Here is a 20,801-nt window from a genome sequence, read left to right as displayed (position 1 = left end):
AACTTGGTGGAGGACAAACAAAGAACTTATTGACTTTTGATTAAAGGGACTTTCTGGAACTTAGTGAAATAGGAAATCTCTCTGTAGAGTTCTGATATCTATAAAACAGGTGAAGTTGTGAGTAACTTGCAGAAACTTTAGTGTAAATGTTTTATGTCTCTTATCTCAATTCACGTATAAGCAATCTGTCGATCAAGTGTCCAATCAGCCGGTGGAAGTGTGTCTCTGAGTCTCTGAGTCTCTGAGTCTCTGAGTCTCTTCCTCGTTTGACTTTCATCTTGTGATTGAAACATCAACACAGTTCAAATAAAACCCCCGAAGCCTCGGAGCCGGGGTCAGTGTGTGACATCGTTGTTTTGCAGTTGACACATCGCTAAGGAGGAGCAGCTGTAATCCAGGAAGTCACAGCTGTGTGTTTTTTTTTTAACAGACTCGCACACTTTTCGATTCTCCTTTGAAAAAGATACGTGGACATGTGTTGAGCATGTGAGAGACGACTTGAGTGTGGAATTCCAATCTCCTCCTGTTTCCAGGTCATCTGCCGGTTCTGGGCATCGTCGCCGTGGGCTCCGGTTTGGCGCTCATCATCTTCGGAATCTCCAGTTTCCTCATTTACAGGTGAGTCTGTTCCCGTCGAGCTGAGGCTTTCCCGTCTGTGCTGCTTTTAGCTCCAACTGCAAACACTTGTTTTTTGGGTATTTCTTGCAAAGAGTGAAAGCGAGCGAGTGAAAGCGAGAGAGAGAGCGAGAGAGCGAGAGAGCGAGAGCTGGAGGCAGAGACGTGTTTGGAGAAGGATTTATGGGTCGTGCTGCTTTAGGTGCCAGTGTGGTATTTACACGATTGTTGCCACAGAAACAGCTCAGCAGGTGACGGCGTTAAAGCAGCGGTGAAGTGTGTTTAAGACGCCAAGTGAGCTCATACACTGGCCCCAGACAACCCTTAGTGCTATTCTCCTTCAATGATCATTAGCGTGTGCATTTGGTTTGTTTCCTTTGCTCTGGATTAAAGCTAAACGCCACCTATTTTTAATGATTCTCACTCTGCTGATGTCAAGTGGAAAACATCAGTCGAGGGGATTTGTTCGACGTCTCTCGGACGTTTAACGTGTTTGTTTGTTTGTTGTTTCGAAAGGTTTTCAGGTTGTAAAAGCACCAGGACGCCAGGTTTCCACCCGTTACACTGCAAACATAGGAATCTGGTCTTTACAACTTCAGAATATTAACATTGAAAAACTTCAAGATCATTTTTCAACGAGCCTTCAATGCAAATTAACTTTCTGGTTGATTCTTTCCCTGTATCACACCGACGCGATCTGACTTATTCTGTTGTTTCTAGACGAGTCAGTGAAAACCGTCTGTAGATGTTGTTGAAGCAAAGTTAAATTTGTGTTACTTCTTAACAAGGTTTACGTGCTTTACTTGCTGCAGCTCCTCTCTTCAGCCTCTGTCTCAAACACTTGGTTTCCGCTCCTGTTTCCAGAGTTTTTTTTTAACTTTGCAGAACTTTTACATTCACAAAAATCTGGAGAGTTGGCTCCGGAGTTCACCCGTAGTTCGTCTTTCACACATGCACGACACAGCGGGAGGTTCTAGCAGCCGGCTGCAGCAGACGGAGACAGGAAGTAACGTACAGTGTTAACTCCGCTGTGGAGATCATGTGATCGTGTTTACATCACCTGACACAGTCTGAAATCAGCATTAAAGGAAAGAAAGATCTAATACTTTGCCTTTAACGTTGGCTTGAACGTGGCTGTGGACTGTGTGGCTGAGCTCATGTTCTGTCGTTGTCTCTGGGAAGTTTTAAATCATATGTTCTACAATTTGTACATTTTGAAAATAGCTGATAAACTCAATGAGATACATTTTGTCAGGGCGTCGGGGTCGTGCTGGAGGAATCTGCACTCGTGACCTCGGTGTTCCTGAATCCAAATATTCAGAACTCACTGCTCCGGCAGATTGTTTCACTGACTTTTGATGTTTTTATGTTTTTATGACAAAGATAATATGATTTAACGGTGATGGAGGTGGGGGTTTTTATCAGCTGGATCTAGAATTGTTCAGATATTTGGCCGAATCTGCAAAAGTCGTGGAGCTTGTTGGACGGTAGTGTGAGAAAAGAGCAGAACTGAAGCACGAGGGACACCAGGCTCAGCATGTGGAAGGTGGTGCAACAGATCAGATCAAAATAAACCTGATGTTGTGTAATTCAGTATTTAAATCAATTAGGATGTTTAACGTTTTTTTTTATTTCCACCCCGTGCAAAAATAATTACCTGCAATTCATTATTTCTGATCATAACTTTGTGCCCAGCGTCCGGGGGTTAATATCAATTCAGATGAAAACGCTCGTGAGACTCCGGAGAATTAGATGAAGTCTCATTTAATCACAGCATCAAATTAATCATGCAATCAAGCTACTGGAGGATAAACTAAATTATGGTTATTGTCACGGGGAAAAAAATGAATCTGCATGTTATGAAATGTTTCTATTTCCCCCCCCCCCTTTTTTCAATCAACTCTTCAAAATTGACTTCTTCCTCAACGACACTTAATTCCGTTGCCAATAAACGCAGCGACGGCTTAATGTCGCCACACGAGCTCTGCAGCTCACTAACAGATCACAGCGGTAATCTGAACACTTTTCCAAATACTGACTATTAACACGAACGCGTGTTAATCACCAGCCACTCGCGATGGATTTTGATCAGAGGAATGGTGGAAGAAAGACGGAGGAGCAGCTGTCCACCTGAGGTAAATCCCCATAAACCTGAAATCTGACTTCATCATGTTTCATATCAAATAACTTAGCAGATAATTAGACGGATGCACTTGATTCTGAAAAGGTTAATGTTTCCCTCTCTGTGTTCTTCGCAGCTCAGTGTGCAGCGAGTGCAGCACGGCCTGCTGATCAGCTAGCTCCTCTTCCTCGACTCGTGGCCGGTAAGTTTTTGTTGAATACGTTTTCCTCTTCCTGGACTTCTTCTCTTATTTTTAAAATCTGGGCTCCAAGTGTAAAATTCGGTGACAAGAATCTATTTCTGTCCCAACAGGGGAACTCTGTGATGTAGTTTCTCTGGGTCCTGACCCACAGTTTTACTCTCTCCGCCCGACCCAGACTATGTTTAGATCCATCATTTGCATCAGCGACAGTTTTATACGTGGAAAAAGCGTTTTCCCACACACCTGAGCATGTTGTCTTTTACTGGATCCCGGAGCCCCGAGGCCATTAAACTGTAAACGCTGGAGGGAAATAAAGTCCGGCATCTTCAGAAGCCCCGAGGTTTTTTCCCGTGACAGCTCTGTTTGATACCAAATGCTAACAAACTGCTTCCTGTCTTCGCAGACACCAGAGGAACTTTGCCCGACGGACAGAGATGCAGACAGCAGAGCTTTTTTTTACAGCCGCCCTAAAGATCGGCCGGCTGCTGAAAGGCCTCCATGTTCACTACTTGACCTACGAAAACACCACTAATGCGTTTCAAACACTTTGGAGTTGTGTCACTGTTATTCTGTCGTTATATATCTCAGATCCGACTGTCAGTAAGTCTCTCGAGCTCGGGGGGGTGGGGGTGGGTGGGGGGGGCGCTTGATACACTATGAGGGTTGCAATTTATAAGACAGATATATATTTATTTTTTAATGAGAAGAAATTAAATAGAAAATACGCCATTTCTATTAATTATTATATATTTGCTGCTGCTTACGTGTTTGTTTTTTAATACATGTAAGATTTTATACTCGGATTAACAAACTCTTAGGGGAAGAGATGGGATTTAAATCGAGGCAGAAAAAGATCACGATTAATCTGCGATGAAATGATGAAGCTCTATACTGTGAACTTGTATTTTCTATAACAAATCGGTGGCGGGTTCGATATTTTTGTAACACATTTGTCCTATGAAATAACACAAGTCTTAATTGTCGCCTGTGTCAGAAGCACACAATGGTAAAATGTGTGTGAGTATACAATTTAATAATAATAAAAAGCAACCTGTGTATTGAATCTGTTCGTTTGTGTTGTTTTGTGGTGAAGGTTTAAAAACCTGAAGGGTCCGAATCTCCGCCGAGACCCGACGGTCCCGTAATGAAACCACATTTAAAGTCACTGGATCCAGATTCTGATTTGGATCTGGACCAAATTACTCATAAATGTCAGTCCCCTAAACATATCTGGTTTGTTTTCATTAAGATCCATGAATTAAACCCACAATTTCCTGTTTAAAATGTATTTTAAATAATAATAAATAAGATGGAACAGTAGTGTTGAAACAGCAGAAGATTTACTCTCGTTTACATGTTACCAAGCCGTATTGAACACGTCCCTGACGCTGGTGGACGTTGGTCGGCTCCGTTTGATTCTGGTGCAGCAGCAGCAGGGTGAGTGGGGCGGGGGGAGCAGTGGCTCTGTTGTTTTAATGGAAGGGTTGGTCCAGCAGAGGTATTCACATGTGGGACTTATGAAACAATAGGCCCAGTGTGAAGCCCCACACTTTGCCCCTCTGGCTGCCAGAGGTCCCTGAACGAGGCGCTCTAAATAGAAAAATACCTTTTTTCGGGGGCTGCAGGTTTTAATGGTGTTTCCTGTTCTGAAAATGTGCAGAGGCACGGTCTGGAGTATTTGTAGACACAAACAAGCATCAGAATCCCCCTTTAAGTTCCCGGGTCCACCAACAGCGTCTGTCCAGGTGAAACAATAAAGAAAGAGGTGATTCTTTTTCGGGGGGCGGGGGGGAGGGGGGGTTCGGGAAAAGGCTAAAACGCGGTGATGTGCAAACGCTGCAATAATTTCCCTGCAGCCATCTGGAAGCGTTTTACACCTTTTTAGATTGGACTGGAATGTGTGGGCCCCGGCTCCTTTTTCATTTCTGAGCGTTTCAAACAGAAGACGAATTTCCTCGAGAGAAAAAATAATGGTTTTCACAACTGTGGATAAGTAGTTTTACTCTTGAATGTGTTTAAGTAAGTATGATAAACACACAGTCGAGTATGAACGTTTAGAGGAACAACATCAGCAGCGTCTCTTCTCCTGAGACTTGCCCCACATGTGCAGATTTACTGGAATGCCTCCCGGCCTCGTGGCTCTTGGTGTTTTCCAGTCAGACTGATGCTCAAAAATAAATGTTGAGTATATCACTGACATGTAAATGACCAGGTTCATTATTTACTCTAGTGTGTTTAAGATGGTGGAACAGACTCTGTCTATAACATGAGTAAGAACAATATTATTATTGAGATCTTATAAGAAAGAGACGAACCAGTTAAAGTCTGTGACCCCAAAGATAACGGTGGAACGACACATAACAAATAAACTGTAAAATGGACGTAGACTCCGAGTGAAGCCACAAATATAGTTTTTTAAAAGGTAAATTGTTGTTTTTATGTTGTTTTGACAACGTTTCCACGAGAGGCCGGCGGCTCTTCACTGTGGATACGTTGTGTTTTTCTGGGAGAAAGAAGCCTTTGTCCGATGGAAAAGTTTGTTTTGCTCTTCACCAAAGTTCAATAAGCAGAGTGTAATTATGAAGCTAAGTTAAAAGTTAAAATCTAATAAAAACACAAACTCCCGAACCTGCGCCCATCAACACATCAACAAACGTAACTGTTTTGCCAAACGCTGGAGGCGAAGAATTCTGCGATCAGATCTGAGACCAGCATCTCAGGAAATACCTCCAACTGGAAAATGGAGCAATTAGCTGCTTAAGGTTAAATCTAAGTTGTTTTCGAAGTAAAACTGTGACTCAACAAACCACCTTGACTCTGAACGAGTTTGGTTAATTCATAATTGAATACACTTTTTTCCACAGCGTCCTTCAATCACCTGAATAGGATCTTGTGCTTCTTGTTCTTTGTGCTTCTGTCGTCTCTATACTGATTTCCCCCGAACCTGGTTTGTTTTTTCTTTGCAGGAAACTGAAGCTGGAGAAGGAGCTGGCTGGAATGTTGTGGAGGATTCGCTGGGAGGACCTTCAGTTCGAGAGCCCCAATAAATACCACAAGCGGGCCGGCAGTCGACTCACCCTGTCGCAGGTAGATGATCTGTTCGAAACCATAAAACTACGTTCTTTACTCTGCGCTAGGAGAAACACAAATGTGCAGAATGTGATGTCCAGGTGAGCGGGAAGTTAAAAACTAAACGACACACCCACACGATGTACTCCAGAAAATGCTGCACGGGAAACTACGGGACCTTCAATCGTTGGCCTGACACGACTCGCAATTGTATTCGAGTGATTATGTTGTGTTGCTGTCTTTGCTTCCTGGCGTCCTCTGTTTTCGTAGCAAATCATCGTAACCTTACTTAACTGATAGGTCAAGCGGATAGTGAGCGCCCTCTGCTGCATCACGAGGCAAAGCACTTCCGACAGCACGACGCGCTTCAAGACTGTATCTTGAATTCGAACACGTTGAATAAGACTCTTCTCTCCGATGTGATAAACAACTAACGGGCTCAGTCCTGAGTTGTGTCAATGAAACAACTTTCCCCAGCAGATGTGATTATTCCCTGATGATCCCGAGCTTCACGCTGTCGCTGCTCCTCTGGCAGGATCGAACTGCCACGTGTGTGCCGCTGGGTCGGCGGCGCTCATTCATACGCGACTTGATTATCAGCCTCGAGATGCTGCCGTAAAAAAAAGTTGGACCCACCGGGAACCGAGGAAAAAGCTAATTGGAGGCGTTTGGAGTTTAGTGCCTCGCCCCTGTTTACACACTGTGAGCTGTGTATTAAAATGCAGTTTGTGGTTTTTCTCAGAACAGGGCCCAAGCTTCAGCCCTGAGAGAATCCAAATCCATTGTTAGTTTACACATTCCTGGGAGCTCTGCCCGTGGTTTACTGAAGGTGGCCGGGCTTTGCGGTGGCAGACGCATATTAAATGATTGTTAAAATAAGCTCTCGCCCTGCGTGTGTGATACCTCGTCACGTTTTTTTTTGTCAAAGTATCGGGTTCTGTTGTCTGAGGGCTAATGCATCTCCTCTGGGTTGTGTTTCATCCTACACATGCGAGCGTTCATGAGAAGCACATGCACACACCTTTTTCATTACTGGCTTTCCGTCCAGTTCCTGGGATCACGTGTGTGTGTGTGCGTGTGGAAAACACAGTAATTTTCCAGACCAATGTATTTTCCAGTGTGCAATGTGTTGCCAATATTTGCATTCTATACAAATGTGTAGTTGACTGCGCTGGCAGTTTGTGTGCAGCGCGCCCACTTGGTTTTTATTCACTTTGTGTGGACTGCAGACATTCGCCCAAGGACTCGAGTTGGCGTTGTGCAAAAAACTGAAATCGTTTTATTTTCTCAAATATAAGTGAAAGGCAATTTCATGTTGCACGGAGAAAAGTATTTTGTGTGTGAATGTCAGTGGGTGAAAAGCCCTTTAGAAAATCTACGTCGCAGTGAAGAGGAAGATTTAATCCTCCTTTCTCTAATCTACACATTTCTTTCTCCCTCTTTCTCCTCTTTCTCCTCTTTCTCTCTCTTTCTCCTCTTTCTCCCTCTTTCTCTCTCTTTCTCCTCTTTCTCCTCTTTCTCCATCTTCGCAGAGAGGCTCCAGCTACGGCTCCTTGATAACTGCCCATGGAAAATATCAGCTATTTGCAAAAACGGGCTATTTTAAGGTAAGGCTTAGTGAGTTCTGACATTTTCAACTCCTGCGCACTCCTCTCCCTCCCACACATGTGCACACTCGGCGAGAAAAAAGCCGGAGAGGAGAGAGACAGAGAGAGTGTGGGCGAATTTCGCCGGGTTTTTAATGCGAGCTGCAGAACGTTTTTTAGATTTTCTTCCATTTCTCTTCCTTCTCCGTCACTCCGGCCTCAGTCTGGACACAAGTTGCTGCTGCTGTTGTTTTGTAAGATGGAGGAGGAGCAAGGAAATGTGACACAAAGATCCTGCTGACTAATGAGATGAGTGTCTCGGTGTGAAGCTGCACGATCTGGGTTTCATAGAAACGCTGATGTCACGGTGCAGCTCGAAACAGACGAGCACGGATACATTTCTCAAATTCAATACAGGCCCGTGCCGATTAAATCTGACGCCAAAGCACAAATGGAGACGCACGAGCCAAGAAAACCTGCAAATGCTGGAAAATATCCTCTACGCTCCTCAGCTGCTACGACAGCGTTTTGTAGTTTCTGTCCGTCCGTCACGTCTGCAGCTCGGAGGAATTCACCTTGTGTCCTTTGTTGAACTGATCCTCACATTTCAGAGATTCTCCTCCTGCATCAGGCCCAGAATTCACCTGCAGGCCGAACTCTCTCTCTCTCCATCTTCAAGATCCTTGTTTCTCCTCTTTTTTAGACTTCTGCACGTCGTTATTCTCGTTTTACCTCCTCGTATATTAAAGGTTTTGTCTCTTGTCGTGCTGCACACAGGGAAACCTGGTGGCCATCAAGCACGTCAACAAGAAGAGGATAGAGCTGACCAGACAAGTTCTGCTGGAACTCAAACATGTGAGTGTTCACTAAAAGTTTTCAGTCTTTTACGGGATTGATTTGATTGTTTTTTGTATTGATTTTATTAATCTGATGAGATTGTTCATGGTCGACAGAAGATAAACCCTTGTTTGTTTGTAAATGAGCACAACTTTGAGACACTACACAGAAATTTAGATTAAAGTATTTCATTAGTTGTACTTCATGCACATGACCTATTATCAGCTCTGTTCCTGTGAGACTTTAAAAAGACTTTAACGTCTTCTTTGTTCCAGCACGTTTGTATTTTGCAGTTTAAATTTACTTTCCTTTTTAACGCAATCAATCCGAACTTCTTGCATTTGGCCCTGAAATCTGTTCAGTTTCTTGAGTGGCCTCAGTTTGAAGGGAGCCAGGCGCTGAGACCTTGGGGTGAATTGTGTAAAAAAAATTAAATAAACTCCACTTGAACAAGATGTAGTCATCGAATCATTTATCCTCTCACTAAAATGAAACACGTTACCGCCGCGGGGGGGAAGACCTTCATACGCGGTTCAATCGCTCCACCTGCTTCACGAAACAAACTCCTGCACAGTTTCACCAAATTGGCTTTGAGTATTTTCCTCTGACTCACTGCAACAGTAAAAGCTTTATTCTGCACTTTCTGAGAACTGTTCTCAAGATTCGGAGCCTGTCGTCTTGTTAGCACACTCAACCGGAGGATGTCTCTTGTGTAACATCTCTCTTGAGTAACAAGAGACATCCGCCGCCGGATGTCTCTTGTTACTCAAGAATTAACGTCCTCAAACTGTCTCTTCAACGTCAGCGACAGCAGCTGCGGATGAAGAGGTTCCTCTGGCTGCAAAGTATTTACGAGAGAGCGATAAGGAAGCTGAGGGACTCAAACAACTCCTCCCAATTCATGTGGTTAGGCGATGGAAACACGGTGTGACGGCATCGACTGCGTTTATATATCTCCCCCCGCTCGAGGCTTAACGACCACTCGAAGCACTTTACTGTCACACGTTGCTCACAGGCTGCAGGCACAGCCGTCAGGGGCAACCTGGGCTTCAGCGCCTTGCCCAAGGGCTCTTCAGCTGCGTTTCCACTGCAGGAACTTTCCCAGGAACCTTTGCAGGAACTCTGTGTGTTTCCCAATCAAGGTTCAGGGTCGAGATTAAATTCTAGGGAAATCTTTACTAATCAGGGGGTCGTACTTTGAAAGAATACAGGAACCAGAAGCGGCTGAAGGAGCAGAGCTCGGGCCCTGGATGCCGCTGCGGCCCCTCGGTCAGTCGGCAGGACCACATGGGAGAGAGGCCGCTGTCTGTGCTGGCGGCTCCTCAGACGCCCCGGGGGCCTGATCAGCTGTCAAACCTCAGCTCATGAAAACGGCAACCAGATGGGGCGGGGGGGAAGAGACAGATCTGCCAGTGGAAACTTAACCACTTGGGTCCCAGCTCTCTCCTCCTCTCTCCTCCTCCTCTCTCCTCCTCTCTCCTCCCCAGTGTGCAGCGGGGGGAATTATATAGGCCAAAGGGTAGGCTAACATCTCCAGAGCCGTGAAACAGAAAACCACCAACTCCCCGGGTTTTGGTGCGAGAGCGGCCGTCACTCACTTTGCTCAAAGGACAGAAGTAGACTGTTGAGATCCTGAAGACCGTTATTGAAGTTTCACGCCGCAGAAACATTTCTTTCTTTGTTTTTTTTGTGTCTGCTTCTGCCGGCGCTCACACGGGTTGGAACGTCCATGTCGCCTGTTTCCGTGAAAGGAGTCTGTCCCTCGCTCGCCCTCAAACATCCCTGTTTGCAGATTGTTTTATTATTCCTATTGATTTATGTCGAGGAAGACGTAAATATAGAACAACCAGCGTGACTCTATTTCCCGTTTTGCCGCCTGCGCTCTCATATTCCTGCTCGTACATCCTCTCAACACCTCGACGTTTTTTTTTCCCCTTCATCACCCGCAGCACACTGGCTCATTCATAAACCTCCAAGGCCAATTTATGCACATGCACATGTTTCGACTGGGTGCCCTGAGTCGGAATGTGTCTCAACACGTAGAAAAAGACACCGTGCCAGCTCGCCAACTGCAAATAGACCATTCTGATGAACTGCTGGCAGCGTTATCCTGAAAACTTTGTATATAAATGAACCGTCAGTCGTCTGTTTCCATGGGGTTTGGGAATGTGATGTTTGGAAAGAGCTACGCTCACAGTTGCAGTGTGTTTGTGTGGTTATTTTCAGATGAGAGACGTTCAGTTCAACCATCTAACCAGGTTCATCGGGGCCTGCATTGACCCCCCCAACATCTGCATCGTTACGGAGTACTGTCCCCGAGGAAGCCTGCAGGTAAAGTCTCCCGCTCCTGCAAACACAGAGTGCACGCAACGTCAAACTGATTTCTATCTCATTCCTTCTGCTCGTTTTCATCTGCTGAGGGTAGAAAGTTCTGCTGTGAGGTTTTAACAAGCTCATACATGAGAGTTCTGTAACATCAACATTAGCTCGGAAGCCAATTAAGGTCCAATATTCATGGATTCATAGAGAAAGGAGAAGACGTGGGGGGGAGTTTAGGTTTTTTAATAAGGTAACTTTTCTGTGGAAAACACAAAATATTATTCCGGGGAACTTTATTGAAATTAATCAGCCAATACTTAAAATTCAAACATTAATTCTGACAAATCAACTGCGCCCGATTCATTTAGACAGTGAAATCCTTCAATATGTCTGTGAAATCTATATCTATGTGAAATCCTGTTTACATGTTATTGTTATTTTTCTATTTCCTTATGTTCATATTGCTTGTTTACTTGTTTATTACATTTTCCATATTATTTTAATATCCCCTTTGCTAATGTCGCTCTTGTGGGACTAATCAGAATCAGAAATACTTATTATATAAATAAATAATAACATCTAATGCATCTTATTAGTCCGATCTTATCTTATCTTGGAGATTTTACAAGCAAATAAAAAAGCCTCGAGAGACCAATTCCTCTGCCGAGGCTGTAAAATCTCTCTACGTCGATCATTTAACAGAAATATAAATTCTCTCATGTCCGTTCAATAAAACCAGCAGCGAGTTAACTTGGAAGTCGACGGAAACAGCGAGATTCAGTCAGTCTGGAACTTCCACCTCCCAGTCCCTAGCAGAGAATAACTGCTGGCTGGAGCCCTTTGCATGGGACATATTTTATAGTTCATGAAAAAGTACGAATGGCTCTTTTGATGGAACTTTATAACGCCTTAATCCTTTAGCAAATTCCTGGATCTACAACATAAAAAAAAAAAAACACACAGATCCCTTGATTATTCGCTGGTGAATTTGCCAAATGTTCCAAAGAAATTTCACCCAAATGTTAAAGAACTTTAAACAACCAATCAGACGTTACACTAACAGTCGAAGATTAAACAGCTTCAGCGTGGGCGGTCTGTTCCTGGCAGGTTCTACACCGAGCTCTGCCCTCTGAGCTTCACACAGGACGGACTGACATCATCATTAGTCCACAGAGAGAACACACCATGTGCCTAAAATCTATATACATGCTCCATGTAAACTTGTTCTAGGTCTGAGCTCGGTGTTTTCAATATGCCAGCAGCTGCTTAACCCCCTAGAGTCTGGAATCATGCCCTCACTATCAAATCATGGGATGTGGCGTCTTGTGTTCTGGGGTCAAATCTGTAGAAAAAGTAATTTTCGGGTCCTAAAGGCAAAAAGAAAAGATACCAAACGTCGACACGGTAACTTGATTTTAACGTGGTATTCAAACGCCAAATCCGAGGCATTGAAAAACAAGCAAAACAAGCCCAGAACTCCGAAGGGTTAAAATGTACGAGCTGGAAACAACAGGAGACTCGACCCCGGACTTCATCACTCACACTTGCAGAGAACGAGTTCCGTGTAAAAGACAAATAGCTGCAGCTGATGTGACTGGACCCAGACTCCGGCCCCTGGCAGCTGCCGGGGGCCTTCCAGGGTTATTAATTAACTGTGCTGCTAAATTTTGCGACAAAGAATACACGGCATGCAAGTGGATCTGTATCTGGTCCCGAAATAAACCTTTCAAGCACAAGTGTAGTGCTGGGAAAATATATTTTTAACTGTCTGTGAAAGTTGTCGTGTCTGTTTTCATGTTGTTGTGGTTTCTCCAGGACATTTTGGAGAACGAGAGCATCAACCTGGACTGGATGTTCCGTTACTCGCTGATCAATGACATCGTGAAGGTGCGTGTAAACAGAGCGGCGGCACAGGGCCATCGATTTATCTGGTGTTTTCATAGAGATGTTGGCAAAGCGGCTGCTTTTCAATGTGAAATAAGTTGATTGTGTTGCTTTAGAGACACACACGCACACACACACACACAAACGTCTAGGTTGCCATGGTTTCACATGGACAGGGAAAGTGCGGGTGAGGCAGAGATGTATTTTTGGCTCGGTGCAGCGGATGAAGCTACAGTAAACATTGCCATTATACTGTGCAACGTGGGACAGAAGCGTAAACCCAGTGAGCTGCCGTTTCTTTCCAGCTCAATCAAAACCAATCAGGGGACATACTTCAGAGGATCATTTTTAATCCGTCCCAATAAAGAGTCTTTTTGTCTGGAGGTCGGCGTCTCGGTCGGACTCGGGTATCGAACCCCCTCCGTGACGGAGCTCTGCGGCTGAAGAGCTGCACACGGGTTCCTCCTTCAGACAAGAGGCGCTGGTGGAGCTTAGAGGGGACGTTTGACTCACTCTGTCCAATACGAGATATTTAACATGAGTACGTCGAGTACCCCCCCGTCCCCCCCGTCCCCCCGGGAAAGAAATGAACTGTAATTTCACCGAAATTCCCCCTGGGAGTTGTTCCCTCGAACGAAACACCGCGTTCCCCCATACGCACACTTGTCAGGGCATATTATTTCCATATGTCTGGATTTATGTGTTTTCATGTATGTAGAGGAAAAAAGAGAAGCGAGAGAGAGAGAGAGAGAGAGAGAGAGAGAGAGAGAGAGAGGACACCCCTCAATGCTTGACTTAACGTTTCTTCTCCACCAGGGAATGAACTATCTCCACAACAGCTACATCGGCTGCCATGGAAATCTGAAGTCATCTAATTGCGTGGTGGACAGTCGATTTGTTTTGAAAATCACGGATTACGGCTTGGCCAGCTTCCGCTCGTCCTGCGAGAACGACGAGTCCTACGCACTCTATGCAAGTAAGTGGAGTCGGGTGTTTGTGCTCAAGAGCATCTTCCGCTGTCACGTTTTCGGGGCGTTTGACTTGTGACCCCGTCTTTTTCAGAGAAGCTGTGGACGGCTCCCGAGCTTCTCATCTACGACCGCCATCCTCCACAGGGGACGCAGAAGGGCGACGTGTACAGTTTTGGCATCATACTGCAGGAAATCGCCCTGAGGAGCGGGCCTTTCTACGTGGAGGGCATGGACCTCAGCCCCAAAGGTAAACCGTCTTTTACAGGCTGGGGAAGGTCAGCTGACCCCTGAGCCATCAAATGATCCGGATCCTTTAAATCAGAAAATGCAACACGCACGAGTTTTGTGTCACTAAGAAGTCTGAGGAGAAACTGCATTTCCGAAGGACGAGGGCAGAGGAACACACGTGCAGGCCAGATGTCAGCGGCAGGTGGAGTCACAGAGACGAGCACATCTTCGTATCTGAGACACGGAGATGTGCTCATCCCTAAGAAACAAGCCAAGGGAAATAAACAGTGGGAAATAAATAGAATAAACATCGATTTCTTCATTAATTCTAAAGGAATGTGGAGTGAAATAAGAACGTCTAAAAGGACGGAGACTCGGGGTTTGGTCGTTTTGATTAATCTGCGACGAGATGCTTTTCATAACGGATTCCTGAGTAAGTGATGGACGACGCATCCACGTTTAAATTCTGTGGAAAAGGATAATAAAAGCTGATTCAGCAGTAGAAAGTTTTCGTCACCGTGTCTCCACCACAGATCACATGAATGTGCAATAATAAAGAATAAAAGAAATGCAAATAATTCCTAAGATCTTCTAATTGCACCACTTGTACGTCCATTACTTCCTCTGCATGCTGACAGTGGAGAGAAGCTTCCAAGCAGCAGTTCAAGATCTTGATTTCCACTTCCACACTTCCACAGTGGATGTGAGAAACCCTGCGTGGGCTTCTGCGCACGCTGACTTCCATTAGCCGTCATGCTCGCCGCTGATTGAACAAGTGCTTCATCCTGATCCATTAACTGGCAGCGAGCGGCGAAAGCTGTCACCTGTTCTCCGGCGTCTGAGCGTGGTTTAACCAGCGCGCTCTGTAACTGTCAGTCTGTGATGAGGATGCTAATCAGGTGGGGGTTAAATTGATTTAAAGCACGTTTCACAGAGGAGCCGTCGGTGAATTAGCACAGTGGAATATATCAAGGCTCATCCAACAGAAATAGCTCATCACCAGAAACACAAAGCCATCAGAAGAAAGTCAATATTCCTGGAAATAGAAGTTCACTCAGTTTAGCACTTAAAATAAAACACAGGGGAATTCACAAGGCTGCTGAAACCCCCTTAAGAGAAATATGTTATTAGTGTTAATATCATTAGTTAAATAAAAAGTATGTTAGCGCAGAATGAGCCTTTATATCTGCATCGGGAATAAGAGAGAATATCTATCTTCATATCCAAGTCTCAGAAAGAAAGAAAATGTTAAACTACTCCTTTAAAATGTCTCAATCTCAACAGTGTTTTGTTTTCACTTCCCCTGACTCTTTATCAACACCTAATCAACACATTCACTCCATGTCTGTGTCTGTCTGTGTGTGTCTGTGTGTCTGTGTGTGTCTGTGTGTGTGTCCTCTCCCCACAGAGATCGTGCAGAAGGTGAGGAACGGTCAGAAGCCGTACTTCCGGCCCACGACGGACACCAAGTGCCACTCGGAGGAGCTGACCATCCTGATGGACGGCTGCTGGGCCGAGGACCCGGCGGAGAGGCCCGACTTCGGCCACATCAAGATCTACATGGCCAAACTCAACAAGTGAGTACCCACAATTCACTCTGTTCCCCACCCCCGACCCCAGTGTCAACGTGTGAGATTTTCAGTTAATTCAATTACACCTGAACACGAGGAGCCGGACGCAGCCTTGATTCATTTAACATTTTCTACGCTGCTGTCAAAGAGGAGATAATTTGACAAATTGAAATCAACAGTTTGCCTCTCCCACACACACACACACACACACACACTATCGGTATCATCCCTGTTGTGTAAGTTGATATTTTTTAAGTCGTTTAAAAGGGCAAACGGGAAAAACAAAGCGTGTTCCGGAAATCAAAGAGACAGAGTTCAGATAAAAGGCTGCTGGTGATTCCTGACAGGCTGCTCTCGACAGGAAGTTCTCATTGTTGCCTTTCCATCCCCGACTGTGTGTGTGTGTCTGTCTGTGTGTGTGTGTGTGTGTGTGTGTGCAAGAAAGACGAGTGTGTGAGTCCATGTTTTTGGTTTTGTTTTCAAAGATTCCATGAATCATTCATATGCATATCTTGGCTCCGAGTCGACACAGGAACAGAGGCACACATCCCCCCCCCCCTCCGAGTGGAGCGTCTCTGTCAGACACAGTTACTGAGCGAAGCATCTGCGCTGATACAAAGTGACTCTGGAGCGAGTACACACAAAAAAACCATCACATTCACTAAAGAAAGTTATTGTCTCATCCACACTTCTATAGCTTTTACAGTTTATCTTATAATGTGCAGGAGGAAATGTGACAACGCAACAACGGTATTTATCTGACGTAACTGAATCATCAAGAACTAAAATGAAATCAATCGATTCTGGACTCAAATCGAATCAGCTGATAAGTGCTGATGGTGTTTTTTTAGACACTTTGGCTCAATACGATTAAGTTGCTGATTCCTCTTAGGTCATAGTTTTCAATCCTGGATTCTAAACTCTCTACCAGAGGGGGGTGAGATCAGCAGGTTTTATTTCTTCCACTTTATTTCCTTGTGTTTGTTTTCAGTATTTATTCAAATACACCTAATGATCCTTTTATAACTTTGAAGCAAACCCTGGTTTTGAAAGATGCTCTTTATATTAAAGATATCAATTTTTGATGTCAAAATATTTCAAAAAATTGTGGTGATTCACTCTGGAACTAAATGTTCCATTCCCGTTTACTTGTGTAGCGACACAATGGCCGTGGAGGCGATGTGAGCTGCTGCTGTGTTCAAGTGTATGAATCCAGCTTTGGCCCTGAAAGAGGACAGACTGTCCAGGTACAGCTGTGATGCTTCCAGTCCATCGGCAATACCTGCTGGAACCTATAACATATCTATAACATATAAACAAGTTATTAGACTACCAGACTAAAGTACCGGGACAGAAAAAACTCTTTTACATTTGAGAGAATCCGCAGGTTAATTAAACGGAGTAAATCGGCTGATTGACTCCGTTCCCATCACCAGAGGTTGTAGTAGCTTGTTTTCCATTAAAACCCCTCGTCCACTGCAGAGTCAGGGAGTGGATGTCGATTCGTGGACAACGACTAGATAATATATTTAATTTTCTGCTGCATATCATTGATGTTGTGGGTTTTTTTAGCCAATTAATCGGAACTAAACTGACAAAAGTCGCTCAAGCACGATATAGAATTCTTTAAAACAAATACTCCCTCATAGAAACCTTTTGAAGAGCACACGACCGTCAGCTGCCGTGAGCATGAATGTGTGTGTCGGTGAATCCAAGGCCGTCACGTGTTGGGAGAGCTGTCCACTGGTACATTCATGACTAACAGCGGCTCTTTAAAAAAAAAAAATCCATAAGACGCCTTTTGTGCATCTCTGCTGTACGATCTCCTACAAAGACGACTGAGCCTTTAACCTTGAGCACAGACAATAAGCCGAGCAGCGATGTTGACGAGGAGGATACAGTTTCATATTTTCCACTAAAAGCTCGCTGCTCTCATTTGAAATGCAAGCGGCGGATTGTCAGACTCCATCTTTTACCCAAATTGGATTCGATGGAAGCCGGCGTGTGATGAGAAGACGCGGCTTTAAAACATCTTTTCAGGGAGGACAGGAGCGGTTCGACAGCTGCAACTAAAAACTATAAATGAACTCGTGTTGCTTTGGCGCAGCGGCGTCCGAAAAGCAGGTGGTTTGGACGAGAATCTATAAACAGATCTGTGTGTTTCTCTCTCAGCTTGACCTCATCCTCTGTTTGCTCTGTGAGTCAACGCGGGATGAGCCCGGTGATGTATAGCCGTCCATTTGTCGTAGAGTAGAGAGCTCTACGTGATTTATATCCTCACAAGCACTCAAGGATGCTCCTGACGGCCGCACGCGAGGTCCATGCTCGTGTGTGTGTGTCTTCCCCTCTTCACAGGCCCCCGTGCGTTAATGCACTGTTTGCCGGTTATTTTCATTAGGTAAATGTGTGTTGTTGACATGATGTGATGGATGGGCTGTTATTTTTGGTGTCCGAGCAGGCTGCGGCTTGAAGGGCGCGGTAACAAGAGGGGTGTTCAGCGGCGAACGGGTCGGTTTGACCCGCACAGGGAGCGGACACTTCACTTGCCGTGAATAGCCGACCTGTCACCGGGCTCATCAAGTGTCTCCCTGTTCAGCACTGACATCTGACCTCTGACCTCTGACTTGTTTTATTCTGACGAGCGTCTGTGTGTCTGGCCTGAAGTGCAGTGGCTGTAAAAGTTCTGTCCAACTTTTATTTAACTTTCATAAACCAACTAGGAGTCGCACTCAAAAGACAATATGGGCTTTTTGTTCTATTCTAATATTGGAAACTGTTTGTTATTAGAACCTATATTACAACCTTTTCCTTAATTCAATAATTTGCAGTTGCATATCAGCTCCTTTCTTGGAAATGATAAACTATGGGACCCATTAAAAAAGCAAAATGCATTGAATATAAATAAATAAGGTAATAACTTTTGTTTTCAGGCTCGTCCAGACACAGAATGCTGCCATCCATCATACATACTGTTTACACAAAAGTCATTATGTCGATTAATGGGGCAGATTTAAGATGGTTGATATAGTAAGTTTTGCCAATTAATATCATAAACTTTGTTTGTTGGCCGAGAAAATATCAAAAACATTTCTCTAATACATTATTTAAGTGGTGTTTGTTGGTGGTGAAAAGGTAATTTAAAGTTTTTTCTATCATCGCTGCTAGATTCTAGATGTTTTGTGGTGTCTGTGGTTGCTATGGTTACAAAGTAAGGTCGGCAGCATATTGAAAAAGTTGAATAAACTGCGGTTTATAGTTTGGTACATTCAGGAGAACTCGAGTTGTCCTCTGACGACCTCAGTGACACTGCGGTCGGGTTTTACATCGGAAAATAAATAGTGGCTGATTTATGAATGATATTATGAGTATTATGTTGTATTTCCCTCTTTAATTTATGACTTTATTCTCGTAATATTATGATTTCTTTTCATTTATTTACAACTTAATTCCTGACTTAATGTTACGTCTTTAAAAAAAATAACAACTTCCTTCTCAATTACGACTTAATTCTCGTAACATTCTCGAAAACACAGAATTTTTCTTTTCTCCACTTTGGCCCAAATCCTCCGTCGCACTTTAAACACAAACTGAGAAAAGTCTGTGTCGGCACCGACCACAACGAGCATCAGCGTTTCCCTCGTCCGCGGCCAAACGTTTCCCCGCGATGCTCCGTCAATGGAAGAGCCAACAGATCAGCTATCTGATCCATTTATCTGATTCCTCTTTCCAGCCTGCTTTAAGAGGAAAGAGAGTTTGAAGCACGAGCTGCAGGATGAAGTGAAAAGCTTCATCCTCTCTCCGTCAATGGGAAGATCCAGGGCGTCTGTGGTGTGCCGTGCGATTTGCACTGAGCGCGTTGATACTCATCAGTGTCGTCCCTCTGTTCTTTAAACTTAAACAACACGTGGGCGTGTGTAGGATCCGTGACCCAGAGGAAACGTGGCAGGAGGCCAGGCATTGATGCTTTTAGCTGCCACGGTGGTGAGGATGAATCACCTGCTTGCTCCGTCGCAGGAAATGCGTGTGCATGTGAATGTGGAAATATCCCGAGACACACACATTATACAATACATTATGTAATCCGGTCGATATAAGGGAACGGCTACGACGGCAGCGGTGAGGATAAAAATAGATTGGTTCATATGGGATGTTTGTCTTGTCTGTTTTCCTCCATGTTGCAAAGTACAAACAGCTGCAGAGAAACCAGCGAGTTGGTGTTTTACCTGTTTTACTCTCTCTCTTCTGAAAGTGGTTGCTAATGGTGACAGGTGTCCGTGTCGCGGGAGAGGAAGCGACTCAAACTCCCTCTCCAGGCCTTTGAATGAACGGATTGTTTGCTTCGTACATTGTCATTTAAATTGGGAAATGTTTTTACCTGTATTGCAAAACTCCTCACATGTCGATGGAGAACGAGCCTCGGTAAAAATTGGGTTTGCAGCTGGATCCTGTAAGAGTGAAACTGGAGATCCGACCGTTCAGATGATATTTCAGATCATCAGGATCTAGTGCAGCTTTGGAAAGGGTCGTTTTCTTGCCTATAGTATTACTGGTTGCAGGTTTGTTGAAGATCCTGCCGTCGTCTCGATCTATGACTCATGTTGATGAATGCCTGATTCTACTGTGTTTGTGTTTTTCCACAGGGAGGGCAGCACCAGTATTCTCAACAACCTGCTGTCCAGGATGGAGCAGTACGCCAACAACCTGGAGAACCTGGTGGAGGAGCGGACACAAGCTTATCTGGAGGAGAAGAGAAAAGCTGAAAACCTCCTCTATCAAATTTTACCACAGTAAGAAAAAAAACCCCAAAATACAATCACATTTGCACTTGTGTCCTTGAAGCCAAGAGCTTAAAAGTCCAATTAACTTGAGCCCAGCAAATATGGAGCGGATTACCGAGCCTGGCTCAACGGCACTTTGTCGCTTGTCTGAAATCCCTGCATTAATTAGGAACTCGGAAGTCTTTCCAAACACCACGTTCTGTTAACAGATGCACGTTTCCCCCGCGGCGTGATCTCACTGCAAGATGAGAAGGAAAAGTTAGCTGTCAGGCGAACTGCTCATTAAGGCCCGAGACAGACGAGGTGACACGATAGTGACTTTAAGAGTTTCGGCGCCGCGGCAGCAAATCCCCGTCTCTCTCTCTCTCTCTCTCCCATTCATCGTCTTTTTTCCTGCTGAACAATCTTCCCTCCTTCAAAAGGCAGCGGCAGCCAGACTGAGGGGAGCTGGAGAGAAAGGACAGATATGGCTTCTCACAGCGCTGGTGAATTACAGGCGCTGACGTCTGCCACAGAGTTTTTGCTCGTGCTGTTATTTGATTTAGAATTAAGAGATAAACTCCCTTTTTTTTTGACATGAACAAAACATCTCATCACCTTCCTGACCTTTTAATTCTCT

General features: G+C 44.6%; 1 protein-coding gene across 1 annotated transcript in view; it reads left to right on the top strand.

Moving 5' to 3' along the window:
* The window catches only part of npr2 (natriuretic peptide receptor 2), a 41,919-nt gene that overhangs the window by 16,308 nt on the left and 4,810 nt on the right, over positions 1–20,801 (top strand). The window contains exons 7-16 of the mRNA XM_047344489.1: positions 534–618; positions 5,906–6,026; positions 7,541–7,615; positions 8,372–8,449; positions 10,658–10,762; positions 12,566–12,637; positions 13,451–13,610; positions 13,697–13,852; positions 15,242–15,410; positions 20,045–20,191. Of these exons, the coding sequence (XP_047200445.1) occupies positions 534–618; positions 5,906–6,026; positions 7,541–7,615; positions 8,372–8,449; positions 10,658–10,762; positions 12,566–12,637; positions 13,451–13,610; positions 13,697–13,852; positions 15,242–15,410; positions 20,045–20,191 (1,168 nt within the window). The remainder of the gene's footprint in view (positions 1–533; positions 619–5,905; positions 6,027–7,540; positions 7,616–8,371; positions 8,450–10,657; positions 10,763–12,565; positions 12,638–13,450; positions 13,611–13,696; positions 13,853–15,241; positions 15,411–20,044; positions 20,192–20,801) is intronic.

Source organism: Hippoglossus stenolepis, chromosome 18 (assembly GCF_022539355.2).
Source record: "Hippoglossus stenolepis isolate QCI-W04-F060 chromosome 18, HSTE1.2, whole genome shotgun sequence".
NCBI lineage: Eukaryota > Metazoa > Chordata > Actinopteri > Pleuronectiformes > Pleuronectidae > Hippoglossus > Hippoglossus stenolepis.
This window is presented reverse-complemented; position numbering and strand designations above follow the sequence as displayed.